At 38.7% G+C, this 22,022-nt stretch overlaps 1 protein-coding gene across 8 annotated transcripts in view; it reads left to right on the top strand.

Moving 5' to 3' along the window:
- Window positions 1–22,022, top strand: part of LOC128894434 (uncharacterized) — a 220,632-nt gene that overhangs the window by 70,183 nt on the left and 128,427 nt on the right. For 7 of the 8 annotated variants that reach the window (XR_008461540.1, XR_008461542.1, XR_008461541.1 and 4 more), the window contains one exon: window positions 3,477–4,132. Coding sequence is in view for 1 of the 8 variants with exons in the window: in XM_054156161.1 (XP_054012136.1) it covers window positions 3,936–4,132 (197 nt within the window). In the remaining 7 variants the exon portion in view is untranslated. Of the gene's footprint in view, window positions 1–2,285; window positions 2,620–3,476; window positions 4,133–22,022 lie in introns of those variants that run through there. The other variant, XR_008461543.1, reaches the window with a different exon arrangement.

Genomic DNA, 22,022 nt, shown 5'->3' on the forward strand with positions numbered 1-22,022 from the left:
CAAACTAGGACGTTCAAGATTCGCAGGAGTACCTTGATACTGATAATACAGACACAGTTATAAAATAGCGTGATGGATAGAACATTTTATAGAAAGACATTGTATTTAGTATATTCTACTCATTTTGTATAATGGAGTATAGTTCTGAGGTCTTAGCGTTCACTCGGGATTGAGGTTTCAGTACTTTGGTCTGATACTGTGCTACACTAAGCTTATCGTATTATGTTAAGCTGCTAACTCACTAATACTCCAACACTACGTGGCGAAAAAGTTTCAACGCTTCAACGACTTGGTTGTTTGAAATTTCTGGTTATCCGTGCATCTCTAGTCGTGATCAATTTTATTAAAATGATCTCATAGTTGGTAATGTACTAAATAGTTCGATAACGATGTTAACATTTTTTGTATTATAAGATAATACTTCGAAAAAGTTACAACAAAATTTTCACCGTTTAAGGTTTATTGTGTAAAATACGAAAAAGGACGCGCGCCAAATGTCAGGCATAAAATGTTTATAGTTTCTAACTGAAAAACATGACCAATAAAAAAACCGTATTAAATATTCTACCAAGAATCCTTCCTAAAAACTCTACCTCTAACATGAGAATTCTTTCGCAATCCTTTTCCATGGCCAAGAAACGCAAACGCGTCGTTCAAGCGCATCAAACTTTGCTTACACAGGCGAAATCGGATTCGTTTCTTTTTCACTTCTTTCTTGGCTCATTACGTCCGAGCGTTTCGTTCGAATTTCTTCGTGGCCGTTGTAAATAGCAGCAACAGCTTTACCAGAAACCGCGAGCTTTCGCGTTCGATGCCGCTGCAAGTGGCAATGAACACTCGAACCACGGGGACGATCCGCGAAAAAAACGTTTGAATTCTCGTGCTACGAAACGTCACAGTTCCTCTTCGTCGACCTATTTTCTGGCGCATTCACGTCTGGTAAATACCCGTGACTCGATCGCTTCGAGCTGCAGCGGGGACAAAGGGAGCTAGTCGGTGAAACTGACGGGAAGTAGTCGGACAGACTGAACCGTAAACCGAGGAAGCAGCTCGAGGAAGAGAACGAAAGATACGATGTACGGATACGATGGCCGAAGAAAGGGCGAACGGGAAGAGTAACGTTCGAAGAGATCAGCCAGCGACTCGCCCGGTTGGCGTATACGGGATGAGTTTCTAATTAAACTTAAACTTTTAATTGACTCGTTGTAAAGCCGTTTCGCGCAAGAGTGTTTCACGTACGCGTTTCAGTTGTCTACATTCCTCCGATTTCACTTATTTTAGAGTATTCGGTCTTCGTTCGCCCGTCTTTCTCTCTGCTCTCTGTCCCTTGGCTCGAAAACGGTCCGCGAGTACTTTCTGGAATTAATTCGCGACGATAAGCGCGAGAATGGCGGGGTTCGCGTTATCAAACGAAATGAAAGCGAAAATGTGTTTGGGTCATTCGATGTGAAATCGGTTAACGTTGTCCTCGATATCGTTGAATCAGCAATCTGTTGTTTTTGTAAATTGTTCAAATAATACGAGTAAAAATGTAGATAGCAATTAAAAATGTATACGGCAAGAACGATTCTTTATGATTAACATCGGAGAAATTGGAGTTTGCGTGTTTGACAGTTGTGAAGGTATGTATGAACGCTTTCGCGAAGGCCGGCCTACATCCAGAGTTTGTATTATTTTAACGGTTCTAAAAACAGCAAAATTACGACTTAAACCTCCCATATTTTCGCGTGAACTGAAACACTTTATAATTTCAATGAAGTCCTTAATAGTGGAGAGAAAAGAATGAATTAGAACAATCCATTATCGTCTATCGAACGTATCAGAGAGTGAGTTTATTTAAAAATGATTCAACCGCGTTTCATATTCGTTGGCGTTTTATATCTTGCAATAGGATAAATGTTATCTTAAGTTATTAGATTGTTGTTTATTTAAATTAACGAAACTTGGAAAATAAGAAGTCGACACGTTTAATCTAAGTGATGTATTCGGCCTCGGTTAATTTACTTTAATAGAATTCACCTTCGTAAAATTTAGAGAAAATATTTCAAATGTTATCTTCAATAACAGTAAGTAAAATACTTTTATTTTGATAACCCGAATAAAAAAAAAAAAAAAATACAAAATATTTTAACTTCGTTTCTGAATCCTGTTTTTTCACGATTAAAAATAAGCTAAACTATTTACCATTTGAGATAGCACTTTACCCAGCACTGTAATCGAAGCACCGAGCGACGATATCGAATCGAATCAGCACAACTAGCAGCGAAAATGGCCGATAGAGTACCGAATATGCACGAGTAACCGATTGTTTACGCACGAAGTGATCGAGCGCGCACGATGAGCTGTCGATTTCGCACGACGCGAACACAGCACGCGCTCAACGTTCGCTTGAGTACGAATCACAATGTTTTGCAGAAAAAAACGTCGAAGAATCTGGTACCTAGAGACAGAACCAGCGGGCATTAATAACAACACGATCAGTCTCGATGCTGGCGCCTAAAGGAGTAGGTGATTCTCGAGCGTACAGCGACGAATAAAATTTTTAGTCAATCGCTGTCGGTGAAATTTGTATTCGTTGTATCTACGGTATAAATGTGTTCCACAATATGATCTATAAAGGTGCGATTTGCAAGTTAAGTTTACGTTTTGCATGTTCCCGACTTGTTTTCGTGCGTAGAATTATTTCGTCGGGTATACCGTTATTTATTCTGTAAACATAATACGCTGTTCTGATATTTAACAAATCTATTCAGCGTGATCTGGAAAATCATTAATATTCACGATTAGCTGAGTATATATTTTACACACTTTCATATATTTTATTACACGTTTTTATATATTCATGAAATGTTTTCAACAAAAAATTTTACCCATTTCGGCTCTCGTTGGTACGATAATATGTATAGTAATAATCGATCGTGTAATGTTTATGATGATAACGAAATGTAAAATGTTTAAAACAATGAACAAAAGTTTGCCGTCAGAAGGAAACGAAATATTAACATTTTTACTATGTAATTAACTATTGTAGAAGTATGGTGTAACGAAACAATTTAAGTGTAAAAACACATGACTCGGTAATGAAAATCGAAAAAAAATAACTTGCTTTCTATCGGACAAATATAAAAATAATTATATTCACTGTCCAAAGGTTACAGAATAGAGAGAAGAAAAGAAATTTTCGTACCTTTTCGTATGTACATCACAACATACTTTCGAATATAGCATGCACGACATTTCTTAGCCAGGATGACCTCGTAAACATGTCGGCAAAGTTTGTTGAAAACCTCGCAGGACAGCATGTGTACACATACTTTTATTTTCTTCGTACCTAATCTAACCCATAAAGACATCAGATTCGTATAAATAACTTCCATGCAGTCGACCATTTACGTCGCCTGATGTAATTGTTCGTTCAACTTTCCGCGCCAGATTCTCGAACAATATCACACCGTTCCTCTGCTCTTCTTTTTCAGCGATTCAAGAGACTACGCCGCCAATAACTGGGATCCGACAGCTTTGAGAACGTTCATCGACATTTCGAAATATCCTCCGGAATCGATTCTCGCAGTGAACGCTAGCTGAAGACGAACAAGTGTCCGTATTTGTGCGTATCGCGTGTACCCTCGTGAACGGTGTTTGTTTTCTGTGTCAAATATCGAAAGGTTCGGACCGTATTCGGTGATTCGTAAATTTACGCGCGGAATAGTGTAAAAAATAAAACCGTTTCTGAAAAAGAAAAGAAAGAAAAAAGAGAAATTAAAAGTGCATTCGGTTGTTCAAATCGCCGGGGTGTACACGTCAGTTCGCACGCGTACGTCAGAGTTTGAGGGTTGACGCCTTCAAACCGGAAACGAGGATTAATCCTGTCTTCCTCAAGAATAAACGAGGACGAGGTAAGGCGGCACCGCGAACCGGTTGCCAGGAGGATCCCTATGAAAATGCTTCAATCGTTGAACGCTCTGGCGGGTAAGATCTCGCCAGGCTCGCCGACTGACAGCAACGCAAACAAGGTGCACATGCACAACAACAACAACAACGTCGTGCACCATCATCATCCTTATTCGAAGCAGCAGGCCCAGCAACCGTCGCCGTCGTCGCAGTCGAGCAACGGTGACCAGAAGGAAAACACGTAAGTCCGATACGCTTTTCTACCCCTCCGCTAAACGTTCGGCGTGCATGTTGTTTTTAAACGGATACCACGATATTGTGGTACGCGGAGAGTGCAACGGAGCGAGGAATCTTTAAATAAGGGCAGGGGAAAGAGTGCCGCGTAGTAAAGAAGATAGACATAAGAAGAAGCGACTCTTAGCCATTTTCTTGCGAAACAAACGCGCGAAACTCGAATATTACTAGTAAGGTACTATTATTATTAAAGTGATCAGTCGCAATAGTCAGATTAATCGTCGATCTTAAGCTATATTTATAATCAACGATCATAAACCAGTAACACGTAACTGTTCAGAACTAATCGTGCCCTGTTAACTGTTTGACCGCGGAACGACTTTTGCTGGAAATACCAAGGAACGCGTCACTCGAACAGTTCAATTTTATATATCGCCTTATACAGAATGATAAGACGACACTTTTTTATTTTTGCAGTTCGAAAATAATTTCGTAAATTGAAACAGATTGCAGAAGTGAATATTTCTTTTTTTACAGGTAATTTTCTTGAAAACAGAAAACTGCGAATTTGTTTTTGGATAATTTCGAAAACAGAAATTTAATAATTTAATATGACTGCATTTTCGCGTCAAGTACAACGTACGTAAACGTTTAACAAAATCGTAAAACAACATGTACATTTTTTTCTCTTAATTGAAAAAAGTTTTCGCTCGGATTCGTTTCTTCGGAACACGAATCGACAAATTTAATATTTTTGGACGAGAGGATCACCCCGTTTGGGTTGTACCGTGAGTTATGAGACACCCTTCAGAGGAAATATCTGAGTGTACCTACCAACTACGTTAGGAAGGAAGATTATCGTTAATCCCTGTTTTGGGTCGCCTTCAAGCTCGGTGTATTATAGTTACACGAAGCATTAAGAATTCTGAACAGAACAAGTTTCTTAGAATGAAAAAGAATTGGAGTGGATAATTCCATTCTCGAGCCAAAAGAAAAGGAAAGAAATCCCGATAAAAGAAGAAATACAATGATTCTGACAATAGCATCGCAGCTCTCGCGGTAAATGTTTTCCATTGCATAGAAATGATAAATTTATTTATTACCTGAAATATGCATTTCTGTTAACGCATTATGTCCAAATTATGAAAATCTTTTTATTTTATACACTACGTGTTTACGACATTGATGTTTCAAAAGATATTTCGTAATTTTTATCATCGCCCTAACGATACGAATTTGCCATTTGATTCAGAATTCTATTATTCAGAATATTACTATTTTCATCAGTACTCGCTATTAGAAACGTAAAAACGTATAAACGTATAAACGTATCTGCCGGTCGCGAATATGTCAATATTATAGCAAACAAGACGTGGAAACTTATCGTTTAATTATTTCGACTTAATTTGCGGTTTCTATCGTGTAAAAGTTATCGAACGCACTTAACAAATTATGTTCGACAAATAAGAAGGAAATCTAACGGAATTCGTTTTGTTCATTCAGTAGTAACACACTTGGATGCTGAAACTTTGAACAATATATACTCTCTTTGGTAGACGACGGCGAGAAATGAGACTCAAAACTCGCGATTCTTCGCTAGTTGAATTACGGTGTGAGCTTTGCCGCGATAACAGTGAAAATGCAATTTAATGCTCGTTGCGGGCCACTTTCCGTCTACACCGGCTACTTTTTCCATTATCTTATTATTTGCAAAATCTGTGAGTAAGGTACTTCGCTTAATTGAAAGGCTGTCCCTCGGGAATATACGAAGTGAGTGGTTTCTTGGGGAAAAATGGTGGAGTAAATAATAGCAGCTCCGAGGGCGCGTTACGAAATGTCTTCGAGTTGAAGCAGTGTTTCGCAAGTTAAAACTTAAACCTAATTACAGCAGGCAAAGGTTTCACTATTTCAGAATTAAGTTGATTGCAGGAAGAGTGGTACAGTAAAACCTCTGTTATGTAAACCGATTACGAAGTGTTTAGATAAGAGAATTTTCACATAACAGAACAATAATTCGTCTTCGTTCAATTTTATTTAATGCTTGTGATAAAATCAAATTTTAAATAGCTTTGTGCATAGAATATACGATATAAAAGAAACTTTACTAAATTTTCGAACATAAATCTATACCAATAACATATTCCAGTTGAGATTAAATGTACTTCCATTATACAATTTCATGATAACATTTATGTCGAGGATAAATAAATTGTGTAAGCAATATTTCGAGATTCATTTATCTAGCAAATAATAGTTTCAAAGACGCCAAGCTTCTTAATTTAGAAGTAAATAGTTAGTTTCTTGTGTGACCACAGTTGCTATAGAGTAACTGATGTATCTCGAGAGTTCACCGTATCAGTAACTAATAGATAACCTCGGAATAGATGTGATTCTTTATGGATTATTTCGGTCTACGTCTTCCGTAGTGTTAACTTTACGCTAGCTACAATTATTTTTGCCATTTTTATGAGTGAAATTTTTATAATCAGTGAAATAATAAGGAACATAATCACAAATGATTCTGATTAAACTGTTAAACTTTCATAAAATTGTGAATACACCTGAGAAACTTGTGTGAAGATGGTGGTGAAAATGTCTAAAAGCAAAAAGTCAACTTTCGAAGAAGGTTATGTGAATGTTACAATGATTCAACGCTGCTTTGAAATATTCAAAACTGATGATTTTTTATTACTGATATGAGAAACGAACAAAAAATATACATAATGCATACGTTGAATACATTCGATTGATTTATTAAATCGTAATTGATTAAATAACGTCTAATTATTAACGTCCAAATCAATACCGAGGATACTTAGGCGTGTACCATACGCAATGCATCGATCGAGTGATCATTCATAAGCATCCACAACGCTGGAAAGTTTAAAATATGCATGCCGAGAGAAGTATATTGTTAGATGTGGCAGGGAAGGTCAATCAACATTTGTCCACGTCAAACTTTTCAAACTAACGACTGTCGCGCTAGTTACCTGGACATCGTTTGCCTTTGATCGTAAAAACACGTGAACAGCATTTCTCGTATTATGAAAACATTTTTGTGCAAATAATGGAACACGTAAACAAAAAAATGTAGAAATAAATTGCGGAAATCCGTAATCGTTTCGGCGCGGGTGACTTCCCTACCAAGCGCGTGCTGTGCTCGACAAACTATAATTATAGCAGCTGCGAACGTTGTGCTCGGAAAACTTTTTTCGGCGCCGGACATGTGCGGAGACCGTGTTCGCGAGTTGTATCTCTCATTTTTTATTTTTCTTAAATTTCTTTCAAAAGAGAGTTCTGTTTAGTTCCGTTACAAATAAAAACGTCCTTAAATAAGTTTATAGCCTTTTGTGTCACGAATTATTGCAAAAGAAGATCGTAAATTTTTTTTGTAAAACAACAAATTTAATACCGCTTTTTATTGTCGAAATAATAACCTAGATTACACATCTCTATTAAATCTTGGCGTCCAAAGCGAAACCCTTTACGTTTGTCTGATAGCCGTGGGTTAAATCTACTAGCTCGCAGGAGTTTCTCTAAAGGTCGATTCAGACTATACGACACTGACCGTTACGTTCCGGCAACGCGATACGACAAAATATTAAAACACGCGTTTTAATGGAACTATTCACACTTAACAGACACCGACCTGAACGTTCCGTCAACGAGAATAGTGTGAATAGTTCAGGTCGGTGTCTGTTAAGTGTGAATAGTTCCATTAAAACGCGTGTTTTAATGTTTTGTCGTGTCGGTGCCGGTACGTGTCGTTGCCGGAACGTGTCGTATAGTCTGAATCTTAAGACCGAACGCACACGGGCGCAACCGATTTGAAATTAGCGTTGCAAACCGTTTGCGCTCTTTGTTTTATCTACTCCACTATCTTTGTTTTACCTAGATCCACGGTCGCATGCAATCTTAGTTTCAGAGTGGTTTGAAACTGATCAATCGCGCCCGTGTGTGATCGGCTCATATCACTTCATTCGTGTCCGTCGATTTCATCGGTTCGGGCCCAATGTTTCGTAAAACACTCTCCGATCGCAATGTCCCCTAAGAACTGGAATTCAATATCGTCGGCAGACGATATCGCATATCGTGGAAATTAAAGAATGTCAAAAATACGATCGAGAGAAGACTTAACGGGACAGGGGAGAAATTAATTTAGATATATACCGAAACGTAGACCCTTACACCCCTGGAACGCCGTTATGCCTCCAGAATTCTCGGTTCTCGGTCCACGGGCGAGGAATTCCGGCCTTCGGATATCGCGTTTTAACGTTAGGTGGGTGAATATTTTAGAGAGATCCGCGCTCCGGGGGTAGATGAAGGAGATTGTGGGGAAAAGGTGAGAATAGGAAGGAAGAGGGAGCGAGAGAAGATCTAGCCGAGGAGCGATGTTGCATGGAGGAACTGGAGGGATGGTCGTCCTCCCCCGCATCGAGGAATGTCGCCAAGTTATTTTAGGCTTTCACTTCCTTCCAGTTCCACGGATACTATCGCATGGCCCACGTTTACGCGGCGTAACCAAATAATGAAGAAGGGTATGCCGCCATAATCGCGTTCTATATCTTGCGTGCTTTTTCAACGCCGAAAGAAGTACCCTCCACGACTCGTACATCCTTTGCGAACCATCTAAAGGGACATTAGCAGCGATGGAAACAACAAACATACGCACCCTCGTTCATAAATATTATTGCGAGGCAAAAGTTCGTGCGTTTAGCACGTTGTTTCAGTTTGTGTAATTTTTTGAAGTCATTAAAATTACTTTATATGCAAGTGTTATATATCATTTTGTAGCCTCTGAGAAGCTCTTTCATATTTAAGTGTTAGCTACATTCATTTATTCTGATGAATTTTGATAAATAGCAAATTTTTAATCACTTTCAAACCATTTTGGTACGTCAACAAACGAACACAATTCCGCGCTGGTGAACGTACGAGCACACGTTCGATTAACGACACGACGTCGTATTAAGTCGTCGCGTAAATTCTCCTTAATACCTAATACCGCGGAACCGGCGCAGCCAGCTCATAGAATAACAAGATACTGCCGCAATGAGTAGTTAATTACGGGAAGCGTTACCGCGGTCTGCAAGTTCCTTCCGAAGCGAGCGCATAAGTTCGCAAAGAGGCGCTTAACGCGTGTAGGGAACGCGATAGGTGTAAGGGTTAAGTGATATGTACGGCCCTGGGGGGAGGAATTCGCTTAACAAAAGGGTCAGGGCGGACCCTTATAAGTCGCGCGAGGGTCCCCTTATCTAGATTCGAATGTTTCACCCCAACGGGAAACTACATCGAAATTAATTTCTAGTTGTCGACAGGGCGGGGGGTTTCTATCTCCTTGTCGCGTGGATGGTTACACGGCACCTACACTTTGCTCTGTCATGAATTACGTAAATATTTGTCGCGGCGAACCTACGCGAACGGCGTCTTACGCGGGGAGTTTATCGCGTTCCCGTGGCGGATCTAGATTTTTACCTGATAACGATTTTTCACGATCGATTTTTCGCGATCGATGTTTCGCGTTTTTACCTTGCGCGGAACTGAGAGCCCTGCGCGTTTACCAGACCGTGACAAATTCTGTTGGGAATGGGAAATAGGAATAGCTATTTGAGATAGCGATACAGACCTCCATTTCCAGCAATGTTATTTGGAAGTAAAGTCCATTTACTAGAAATAAAAGGAACAATAAGTAGTAGAGTTCATTTTAGATCTATCGTGTGACATTACTCGAGGGAGAATTCAAAGTATAGATTAAGAGAATTGTTACTTGTACATTTCTCTTGAGGGGGTAAAAATAAGTTTTGTCGACCATTTTAATAATTTTGATTTATTTTCCAGTGTTTATGGCAGTCTTTCTTTTTGAATGCGATACGTTAGGCTATTTGTTTGTGTTACTTACACAATTTCGATATTTGTTATATCATTCATAAAAAAATTTACTATCTGAAATTTGCTATTGTTTAACTTATTTCACAATATAAAATGTTATTTAAAAAGCGCTTAATTTCTTTCTTTATTTATATGGTTACCATACGCAAGCTTGGTTTATTCTATGAATTTTTATAGTATTACTATGGGTAGTAATATTTTTCGTACAAGTTAACTTTAAATATCAAAGGCAATAAATAACAATAATCAAAGTTTAATAGTTGAGACTAATATGTACTTTGGAATAGTGTAAATAATTCAAAGTTCAAGTGTGACAGTAGAATTACAGAGATTGCAGTTTGAAGTTTGATTGAATGAAATAGTATACATTTATAAATGTTGAAGTTAGGTTTAAAAATATCTTACCGCCTTTATACATCATGCAACAACTGTCTGTCGCAATAAATATTAAAATATCAGCAACTGGTACTGATATGGAAATGTTCCATTAATTATTTACATTAAGAAATGCTACTATTTAACAATATCCGAGTAACTCGAATATCTCAAGGCACAATCATCTCTCGAAAGTAAAAATCATGGCTCGAAGAACGATTACAAGTTTATAATAACGGTGGCATTCATCATCATTAATTTCAAATGGTCCTGCTCGATGCAAGTATAGCGGGTGAAATTAATTTGCCGGTACAGTAATTGCGCTTATGAGATGTAAACCTGCATAAACCTGTAAGTGAGATTTCATTCATAGATTGTGATATTTAAGAGTTCAACGCAAGAAATATTGTGTCACGTGAAATGCACATTACATCGATGTGGATTATCTTATCGCTACGTACTGATACCAGAGTATTTTGCGCTTAAAGCAATAAATACTGTAATAACAAGAGCGATCATTTTTCTTCGGTACCCTACGTGGTTTTCCAGTTGAACTTTTACCGAATTCACATGATTCAACACATTTGACGATCGTATTAATTTTTCTGTACATAATTGTTTAACGTTGCTGTAGTGCTATACGATTAGAAGACAAATCTTGCCTGGAATATTTAGGTGTGTCTCTTTCGCATTTGTAACAACGAAGTTACGGTAAATGTTTCTTTATCGTTATCGTAGTTCCCTTACAGATAAGTAAAATTTCGTGTTAACCTTGAAATGTGATTATTCGAAGCAAACCACTTAACTGGAACGAAAGATAGTACTTCAAACAATATAATGTTGTTAAAATCGGAAGAAAATGTAGAATTTATGTTGAGGCCGAGTATCGATGAAGCATCCCCTGCTTTTATGGTCGTCTTAAAGCGATGAATTATTATGTTTAAAATAAACAAAAATATTAACCGACACTCACCTACGATTGTCTATCAATTAAATTGATAAATTTAAAATTATTTAAAATTGAACTTCAAACGCTACTCGTCTGTTTATTTTTTTCGAAGTCGGTTAAAAAATATTAACCGACGCTCACCTACGATTGTCTATCAATTAAATTGATAAATTTAAAATTATTTAAAATTAAACATCGACTTCAAACGCTACTCGTCTGTTTATTTATTTAGCGTCACCGCCATAAATCATCGTCAGCCGTTGCATTTAAAACGATTTATGGCTCATGCACTTGCGCTAAAGTGAAATCCGCGACAGTCACTGAATAACAGGCTGAGCCCCCATTTCTAAACTTTTGTCCGAGCCGAATCGCGCGGTCCATTGTTGTCCCTGTCAAAAGCAGCTACGAAAAGTTGTTAAAATCCGCGCGTGGTGGCAACAATACAATCCCATCGGAAGTCCCTGAAAGATTTAGAGAAGCCATCCGCTGAAATCGAGACACCTAGAGGCGATCTTGGCAACATTGTCGGATTTCATGCTTTTAGTATCCTTTTATATATATATCCGTTCATCCTTAACCTTCCAGATAAAATTGTTCCCCCGATTCATCGCGGTCTCATTTGCTAACAAGTTCCGTGCTTTTCGTTTGGAATCACGCGATACGAGGATCGAAAGTACCATCAGCTCGCAAATCGGAACCGCACCTCGCTTCGATCGGCATACTCGGGTGGGTGTCGCTGAAATCCTGGATAAATCCTTTCAAAACTGCTCCGCGGAACGCGTATCGTGGATGCAAAAAGAAAACGGAAGAGAGAGAGAGAGGAGAAACGAAACACAACGATGGTTGAGGGAAGACAAAGGGGAAGCACAAGACGCGGCAATCTAGAAATGAAAGACCGAGCAGGCATCGTCTGAGAAATCTTGACAAATACGACAAATGAGCCGTTCGTTACGTAAGTGGTAGAAAGTCCAATCTTACTTTATTTCGATGTATAAAAAATAAAATATTTTATCTAATTTTCGTCTTCGATGCTTTTATAACCTGGTAACGTAGGTTTTATATACTATATGTGAACTGAATATTCTTTTGTATATATTCATATATTGAGGAAGAACATGAAGAGCACTTATATTTAGGAATATTCAAAGGAAATTACGAATCGGACATGACAAGCAGCAGGAAAAGCAGAAAAACTGAATGGTACTTAAGAATGTTCTCCATGCAAATCAAGTATATTTATTACAAAAAATGTTACCACGTGTAACGTCACTTTCTATTTCTAGAAACATTTTGTATAATTTCGAATAATTATATAAAAGAATAGAATAGAATAGAAATATTCTGTATTACTTACTTTCGAATTAAAATCTCGTCTACTTTGTTCAATGAAAAACAATATAGCAACCGTTTTTCGAAGCTCGAAGAAAAGCAGTTCCCCCCTTAAATCGGAGTTGGCGTTGGTGTTCCACGTCCTCGTGGGTGGCACACACGAGGCACGTACCGCGTACCCGTGATATTGTCACATGCCCCCGGTGCATAGCTCCAAATTATATCGTCGTCGCGTGCTGCATGTGCTGGCGACGATCTTCTTCCCTCGTTCGGCTCGCTATTCTCCCCGTGTTTTTCCACTTTCCTCCCCGACCCGACACTTACACCGACGACGACAATAATATCCGACACGCTCGAGCGATCCTTTTTCTTTTCGAGCTGACGCCGTGTCTCGTTGTAACCCACGGATAGAAACGCGTAACGCTTCCACGTTTCTCAACCCCCGGCGATCGAGACGGCACGTCTAACGCTTGAGAAACGAGAACGCGGCTTGGCTGCCGGCCCGACAAACCGGTCTCGGTTCATAATCGAAAATTCTGCGGCGAGATTTAGAGAGAAAGGGACGGGGTGCTTTATTGCGAACCAGATGCGCGGCTCGCTGGAAGAAAGCCTACTTAACAGAGATGTATTAACGCTAGGTTTACGGAGGTTCTCAGTACCTTCGCTGAATTGTTTACTCTTTTTTATGGAAAGTACTTTCGACGAACTTTTTAACCGCGTTAACATCTATTACTGAAGTAATTTGGATCTATGCTTTCTTATTTTTCTTTTTTTTTTTTGGTAGAGAGGGAGAAATTTTCTCAAAATCTCTTCGAGTGATCTTCCATCTTTTATCTTCTATCTTCTAAAGATCTACTTCCTGACACCCCTATGGTGACCAACTATTTACGTGTGCATTTAGGGGACCCCTACCGAAGTAATTGGGATCTATGCTTTCTCATTTTTCTTTTTTTTTTTTTGGGGGTAGAGAGGGAGAAATTTTCTCAAAATCTCTTCGACTGATCTTCCATCTTTTATCTTCTATCTTCTAAAGATCTACCCCCTGACACCCCCACGGTTACCAACTATTTACATACGTGTGCATTTGGGGAAGTAGCCTTGTCAAAACGTCTTTCAGTACACGTCTTCCAGATAAAAGTTAGCATAAGTGGTTGGCGAGAAACGTAAATGAACTCTAACGCCATCGTAGCTATAGAAAACATTCTTGTAACGAATGTGCCTAATACAGCGCAACTATTTTTGGCGTAAAATTCGTCGATACAAAGTATAAACTGGAACTCGCGACCGGGCATTTTTTCCAAATTACTGGGAATGAGAATAGCGGACCCGCCTGTTTCAGCGTGGGCGAAACAAATCAGCATACAGCTGTCTATGGAGCTTGATGGATGAGTTTGCAAAATAGCACGCGGGCTTTACTCTTTTCTAATTTACCGTGGTTCGCTTCATAAATCTTGAGTTTAGAATTCGAAATGTCACCGCTCTCGTGTCACCCCAAAACGAGGTGTAACGCGTGGAATTTTGACACGTGATTTCAAGGTACAATCTGTAGTATCAGTCAGTGCTTAATTACTTTCACCATTATTTATTGTTTTCAAAAATAAGCCAACGAAAAAGAGAGGTTAAAAGTACGGTATATCGATGTTAATGTATCTTAGTGTTTTGAGAAATAACAGCTTCAAAAATTCAATGAAACTTTGAAATTGAATAAATATTTCTGGTATTTTACTGCTCTTATACTATATGCAACTACAACTTACGATATTTAATTTAATTCAGAAGGAGTTTTATTTGCAAATTACAAGAACGGTAAAGTAATAAGCTCTTGATTTAAATTACCACCACCTTCGTTAACGTTGATTTCATACCAAAAAAAAAAAAAAAAAATGTTGTCTTGGACATGAATTAGGTACGAAGCATGGAATTCTCTATCCCGATGAACAGCCCGAGTGGTACGATCGATATACCAGTTGTCCAGCAGTCGAAAATGTCCAAGTTCGAGTCCGCGAGCCCGTCCACAAATCCAATTTGACGTTTCTATTGTAGCAGCGATTTTCAGAAATGGAATTCGCCCCCGTTGCCTTTACATACAGTTTCCGTGTCATATCGAATTTTAAGCTTTCAGCGTGGCCGCGCACGGCCGCAATTTATCAGACATGCTGTTCTGAAAGCGACAGCCCTTTATGGAATATTAAGTTCTGAAAGAAGAAACTCGTCGACGATACGATTATGTCAATTACTGGAGCAATTATTCGGGAAACGAAAGTTTCAACTTCGAATCCAGGTTTAGCGGTGGGACTGATTCTCTTGCCGTCTATGCTAAGTAGCATGTGCGTACGATGACGTTGTCAATTAGGTTAATCGATATAAGCATGCAATTGGCAGTGACAGATATCAGTCTACCGATAGCTTCGGGACCATCCGAGATCTGTCAGTCTCATGTTGATGAACTGATCAATCCAAATTATAGAGACTTTGTTCAAGAGGTTACATTACTTTGTCAATTTAAAATAGAGAAGAAATATACTAGAAATAGACGACTAGAACAAATGATCACGGTACACGGATGTAACTTAAAATAACCATTAATTGAATTTTTAGTTGTGAATTATAAAATATTTTTATTCGCAGCTTCTCGCGTGATAGTATCCAATAAAAAACTGTCTTTCTAGTAACTACTCAAAAAACCTGTGCTGTATTTTATGGGCTCAATCAGTCGAGATATTTATGATGGTACGCGATTTAATAATGTGACATTAGATATAAAACATTGTATTACTTAATGAAATGGAAGAAACTTTTGGGACAACCTAGTATTTAATAAAACAGTTCATATCAATAAAGTACACATTTAACTTCCGTCGTGGTCTAAGTAGTGGCCAGCTACAAATGACGCGACGACGCACAATGGCGGATTTCGCCGAAATCCTGGCCAAAAGTAATAATTTCAAATATACAACGAATTGACGCCATAGAGTGTAATAATATGACTTTAAACTTATAATAGAGTACTTTTTCAACGTTAAGTATCGAATATAAAAATAATTTTAATAAATATGAAAGTGCCGATGTGTACTTGCAAATACAAAAACGTTTTAATTATTTAATCTTAAGAGAAAATTGAAAACTACGAAATGTTTTCACTTTATGGTCGCTGCGAAACTGCGCTACGAAACCGAGATAATTTGAACTCTCGTTATAAAAATCGATGTAAGTACTACGAAGTTTGAGTGACGCCTGTCGCTCGACTGTTCCTCGTACGAATTTCATTTCTTTATAACGATTAAGTTCGTGTCGTGGTAGTGGTGCACATCGTTATAAATGTCTTATGGGGGTGTGTAATTTTTCAAGTGAGTCGCCGAAAATTTCTGTCGAAGGAGAAAGGAAAAACATTCTATAGACAGCTATAGAAATTCTAATTCCGTACGAGAAGTTGACCAGGGCTCCCGAATTCCCGGTTTATGACGGTCAACAGATTTTGTGCCGATCATTGTCTGTAAATGGACAAAAATGCATTTTTCCTGCGCCATATTTTTAATGCCATAAGTGTACCGCTCCATAGACGTCGCGGCCGACAAACAAATACTAACAACTCATAATATCGCAATTTATCGTAGGAAAACTCAGCAGGCCTGCCTTCGGGAACCTTCAATGCTTATTTTAAGACCAAAAAGTCCACTCGATCATATACCGGCTATTACGTTTAAAACGGAATGGTACAATATTTCATAAGGGGATGAAGCTATCCAAAGTTCTTTGATTCGAAATAGCAAATTATACAAAGTAACTAATTTTATTGTAAGTAAATTGATAAAAAAAGAAACTATTCACTGCGTAGTTGTTAGCATTTAAAATTCTAAATCTTCTGTTGGAAATACCTGTGTAATTTGTACCAGTTCTACTTTGGATAATCGAGCTTCTGCCGCGCTAGTAACGTTAACACCCCGCTTGATACGTAACTATTTCCTTAGGAAATGGTAACAAATTCATACGTTCCGTACTTTTTTTTTCCCAGCTGTAAACAATGAAATACAACGATAAACCCGAATTATATTTTAATTTAGAGTATATCTGACAACAACCAATAATGAAAGTAAGGGATTATAATTCGAAATTACACTTAAAAATTACTTTGAATTGTGGCTTAAAAACTTGACATTATAAAACTGACAACTTCAAGATCGTGTAACTCTAAAGGGATAGTACAATGAAAATCACTATCGTCGAATAATAATGCGCCAATCATTTATAAATAAAATGCGATACGTAGATTTGTGAAATTGAGATAAAAATTTCTTCACTTTTGGCCAGGATTTCGGCGAAATCCGCCACCGTGCGACGCGACAATATCCGACACGTAACCTTGCCAAATACCTTCCCTCGGTACTTTAACCCCTCACCTCAGGGGGGCGATGAAACTTCATTTTTAATTACGAACAGGCACATACGAAACCCGACGTGTTCCACCCGCTTTTTCGCGAATATTTATGGAACGGTATCCTAAAGCAGCTAATGGAACCGCTGGTGCGTTCGTTAACTCGTCAGATCTGAGTGCGGTTAGCATACCGATGAAAATGCTTTTAACGCTTGGTAATCTGTCGAAGATAATCCTTTGAGGCCGCTGCGTCAGACTGTACAATATCGCAAGGACAAAAGGCAGAGGAATAGTGCAATTTGTCAGATCCATAAAGCGACCGCGAAGTAGGTGGAGTCACAGATAGATGCTCAACTTAGGAACGCGGTAATACGACGCGTTTCCAGCGCAGTTGCCATCGCCGTCGTCATTGTCATTGTCATCGTGAACGCGTAAAGTCGAATAATAGTGCCCCGCGGACTCTACGTATGCTTACGTCTCGCGTGTGTGCGAATGATATTAAACGGAAACGAGAAACGAGAAACGAGAAACGGATCGATATCCGACGCCTGCGATACTTAGTTTGCTGAGTTTGCTCGCTCGTGTTCGATGTAGCGACGTTTATACGGACGGCGATTTCATATCTAATTCGAACGTTCACTTCCGTTTTTAAAACGGTACCGCGGAGAGTACTTCACGCGGGTAAATACTTTCCCGGGTTAATAAAGTTGTTCGTGTAGTTGGTAATACACGTAGAACTTCAAAGCCACAAAGTTGAAGATATCGCTGTCGGGGATGATTAAAATGTGCTCATATCGAGTATTTGGAATCCGCACTTGAAATTAATATTCCTAGTAGTTTTCCTAGGATACTTTTTTCGATTGCAGGTATTCTTTTATTCGGATTAACATGTGTTCATTAAATGAATAATGATGATTGCTTGAGTACTTATCGTTTTTAGAATTCATCAGGTATATACAGGCTGTTACGTTTAAAACGGAATGGTACAATATTTCATGAGGGGATGAAGCTATCCAAAGTTCTTTGATTCAAAATGGCAAATTATACAAAGTAACTAATTTTATTTTAAGTAAATTGATAAAAAAAAAAAAGAAAAGAAACTATTCACTACGCCGGTATTAGCGTTTAAAATTCTAAATCTTCTGTTGGAAATCTCTGTATAATCAGTTGTACCCTGCACCAGTTCTACTTTGAATAATCGAGCTTCTGCCGCGCTAATAACGTTAACACCCCTCGCATAACAAAATAAAACTGTTCGTCGCGAGACGTGTCAGGATTTTAATGATATATGACGCGAAACAAGCGGAACTTTTGCAATTACCTAACATTACAATACGGGCTATCAAACGAACTAGAAGTTACGCCGACAAAAGTGATTTCGCGTTCTGCTCGCTATTGTTTGCGCCCGTTTACCGATGTCCCAGCTTCAAAATTCATTCTCAACCAACGTCCCCGTTGTCGCGAGGAGTTGTACGAATACCGAAGCTCCAACCCCCTCGCAAGACGAAAAGGTGACGCGGGGCGGAAGACGAAAGGAAAAGTTTCTCTCCCTCGGCGACCTACTTCTCGCGTCCATTGTGTTTTGTCGCGGACTTCAGTCGCCGTGTTCGTGGGCGTTGTTTACAGCGAAGGGCCTTTTGCAAATAGGCAGGAAGGTCTTTGTGAAAGGGTGATTATAATCGAGTGCCGTCGCTTCTCCCCGAGTTTTTCTTGGACGATCGGCCTGTGCTTTCGTTTTCCTTTCGCGGATGTAGTACACAGCTCGTGGACGCAACGAATCCCTAACATTATCGCTGAGCATTTCTCCACGGGAGATTATATTTAGTTTACGGTGTCATCCAGGATTTTTTCGTTAACCACATATGCTGATTTTTATCCACGCGAAGAGACAAACATCCATTCTTAATTATTTCTGTAACAGATATAAACAGATATAAACATGATTAACGTTAACGGTTTCCTTGAAACTAACGCAACAATTTCCTTGAAAGCAGTCCGTTGCTGGCAGTATGTGCTTGCTCCAACGATCCTGCGATTACTGAAAACATCGTTGTAGATCTTCTAGGAAGAGCTCGTTGAGCTCCCCTGTTGTGTTTGTTTTAACGTCGTCAAACCTTCTCTTGCGTTAGCCTCACTTCTGGGAATCAGGCAAATGTCACGGGAAGCAAAATATGACGAATGGATAGGTTAGGGTAGCGTAGGAATCTTATTTCCGGTATGCTGTTGGTGAAATGCGGAAGCGTTGTATGTACCAAGATACTCGGTTGCTATTCTTTAGCATATATATATGGACTGCGCGTACCTTATATGCGATCCTTCGAATGATTAAGTAATATTAAATGTCCATCGACAAGGATTTTTGCTCGATCTTCGTTACGAACCTCTGAAGGTCGACCTGGCCGTGGAACAGCTTTGAAGAATTATCGATTCTCGTTGAATCTTTTGATAAACCACTTTCTGACTGGGACGATCAATAGTAGAAGTAGTTCGCAGCAAAAGTTTCAGCGCTGATATTTCCGTCTTTAAAGTGAAACTTGGTGCACACCATTCGTTCTGACATTTTATTTATTATAAGCGCTCAGCAATAACAGCACATTTATTTTATTAGTTAGAGCAAAAGGATTCGTTCACAAGAACGCAACGAACGCTATAACGAGTAGTATTCATTTGTATAATTGAAAAATTTTCTTTGTCACCCTGTCAATACTGGAAATGCTTTATAAAATGTTTAAACTTACCGAAAGAAAAGGTGCTGCCTGGACATTCCAGTTAGCTTTACCAATTAAAACTATGCATAGCGCATACTGTGCGATAATGTATTTATAAGAAATGCATATAACTTGACCTAGAGGAAGAACGTACGTGGTCTAACGCTCTGCAAACACGTACTAACGTGTCGTATCGATCTCGCTTAAAATCATTACGTATCTTTTCGCCTCGCTATTTATAAATTATTTCACGAGTGACTTAAATACTTCTCTATTCCGTCGACGAGACAGTTGAAACATTTCGAACAAAAGCTATCCTTAAAAATGAAATTTTGAAGGGAAGAAGAAACTCGAATTACGTATTAGCTGATCACTTCAAAAAATTTTATTTTTGTGTTAGATGCTTCTAAATACTTTTATTCGTGGAGCTCGTCATTTTATCGCTTTCTACATTATTGAAAACAAATTCAATGAAAAGATTTTTGAGTCTAACTTTGATTTGGAGTAAAATTCTTTATCTGATGTAACCCTAAATCTAAGCGTGTCTTACATTTTAGTATTTATAATGGATTTCTGTTCAATGTTATTTGCAATAAACAAATAATATTAAATACTGCATCAAAAGTGTTCGCTACTCATAATCATTTCACTTTTCTAATTTAAAATTATTATTTAGAGTATTTGTGGTATATTATTAATTTAGAATGAAAATAAACGATTTCAATTTTTAACGTAATATTAATACTACTTTTCCATTTCATAAAATAACATTTTTCGGAGAAACCATGTATTTAAGATCGAATTACTTTATTTCGTTGGTTTCACTCTTAATTTTATATCTTATTTTGTATCTATTTTACTTAAATTTGCATTATACCTGAAATTCTAAATATAACGATACCTAACGAAGTAACTAATCAGATGTGGATTACATGGATTAAACTTATTAATAACGTATCTCGTTACTCGCATTTATAGTTTACCCCTTTGCGAAGAACTAAAACGTCAATAAGTCCCAACGAATGTACAGAATTGTTTTAAACTCCAGTTGGCAATCATCATTAAATTTTAATTTCAATCGATGCCACATGATCTATGCGCACCATCCGCGCTGATAATCCCGCGACAGACGTATACTCGAAACTTAATGAAGGCCAATGGCACGAGAAATCATCAGTGGCATTGTCTAATGCATCATGATTAACGATAACGTCGACACGTTTCGTACATGATGCATCGCGCTCGAAGTTTTCCGCTTCACCCTATTGCCGCGTAATGATACATACACATATAGCTTCTGCGACCGTAATCATGAATGATCGGGTCATTAGACTTCCGGCTGCTCTACCTGACGGCGCTTCGATTCGTTATTTTTGCCGCTTTCAATCAGTCCTTTAATTACGCGTTCGCGCGTCCCCGCGTGATCTATCGAACTTTAATCCGATTCGCCGCGACGAACCGAATTTTTTTCGTTCGTAAAATTATCACGCGTAAGGAACTTCGCCGAAGAGGAAAACAAAGCGAAAGAATCCGATTTAATTCGCGGGTGGAACTCGTCGGTCTTGTTTCTCGTCTTTCCCCGACGAGAAAGAAATTTCATCCCGGATCAATAACGCGATCAGATCATAGCGGTTCGTTGCTGACGCGATCTGCGCCGAGTTTCATCTTCGATTCTCCGCCTTTTGACCCGCTGTGATATCCGCAGTCGCCTACGTCGTCGCCTGACCAGGCTGTCGGTTCGCATTAGCATGTTATTGGGCGGTTGTTTACTTCGGGTTAATCATCACCTCCGGCGTAAACGATTTGATGACAAGCAAGGAACAGCCTGAAGGGAGGGGTTCGGCAACCTGCTTTAACCTGCTGGATTTCGCCGTAAACACGATGGTAGGCTCGAGCCAAAGTGAAAAATGACTCGCTGCTTTGTAGGTTTAATTATTTATCGCTAACCCTAGGACTCCTAAGGGACGGTCGGAAAAATTTACACGGAAGTTCTACCGTTTGTTTCTTCTAAAAAAGAACTCGCGTTAGGGGCCACGATGTCGTTCGCGTTGGGAAATAATTGTATTCTGTGATTGGAAACCAACGAATTAACCCTTTTCGGACGTATTAAAGTTGGTCATGGGTGTCGTACTGGTCGGAATTAATTCAGATAGTTTCTATTTGTAATAGATATAAAAGCAGCGTCCACTAATTTATTAATAAGATGTTTTTAAAGAGAAGCACAACTATGATTTTTGTGTACATTTAAAATTTCTCTAAACGTGAGACTCGTTAC

This window comes from Hylaeus anthracinus, unplaced genomic scaffold (assembly GCF_026225885.1).
Source record: "Hylaeus anthracinus isolate JK02 unplaced genomic scaffold, UHH_iyHylAnth1.0_haploid 3, whole genome shotgun sequence".
Lineage (NCBI taxonomy): Eukaryota > Metazoa > Arthropoda > Insecta > Hymenoptera > Colletidae > Hylaeus > Hylaeus anthracinus.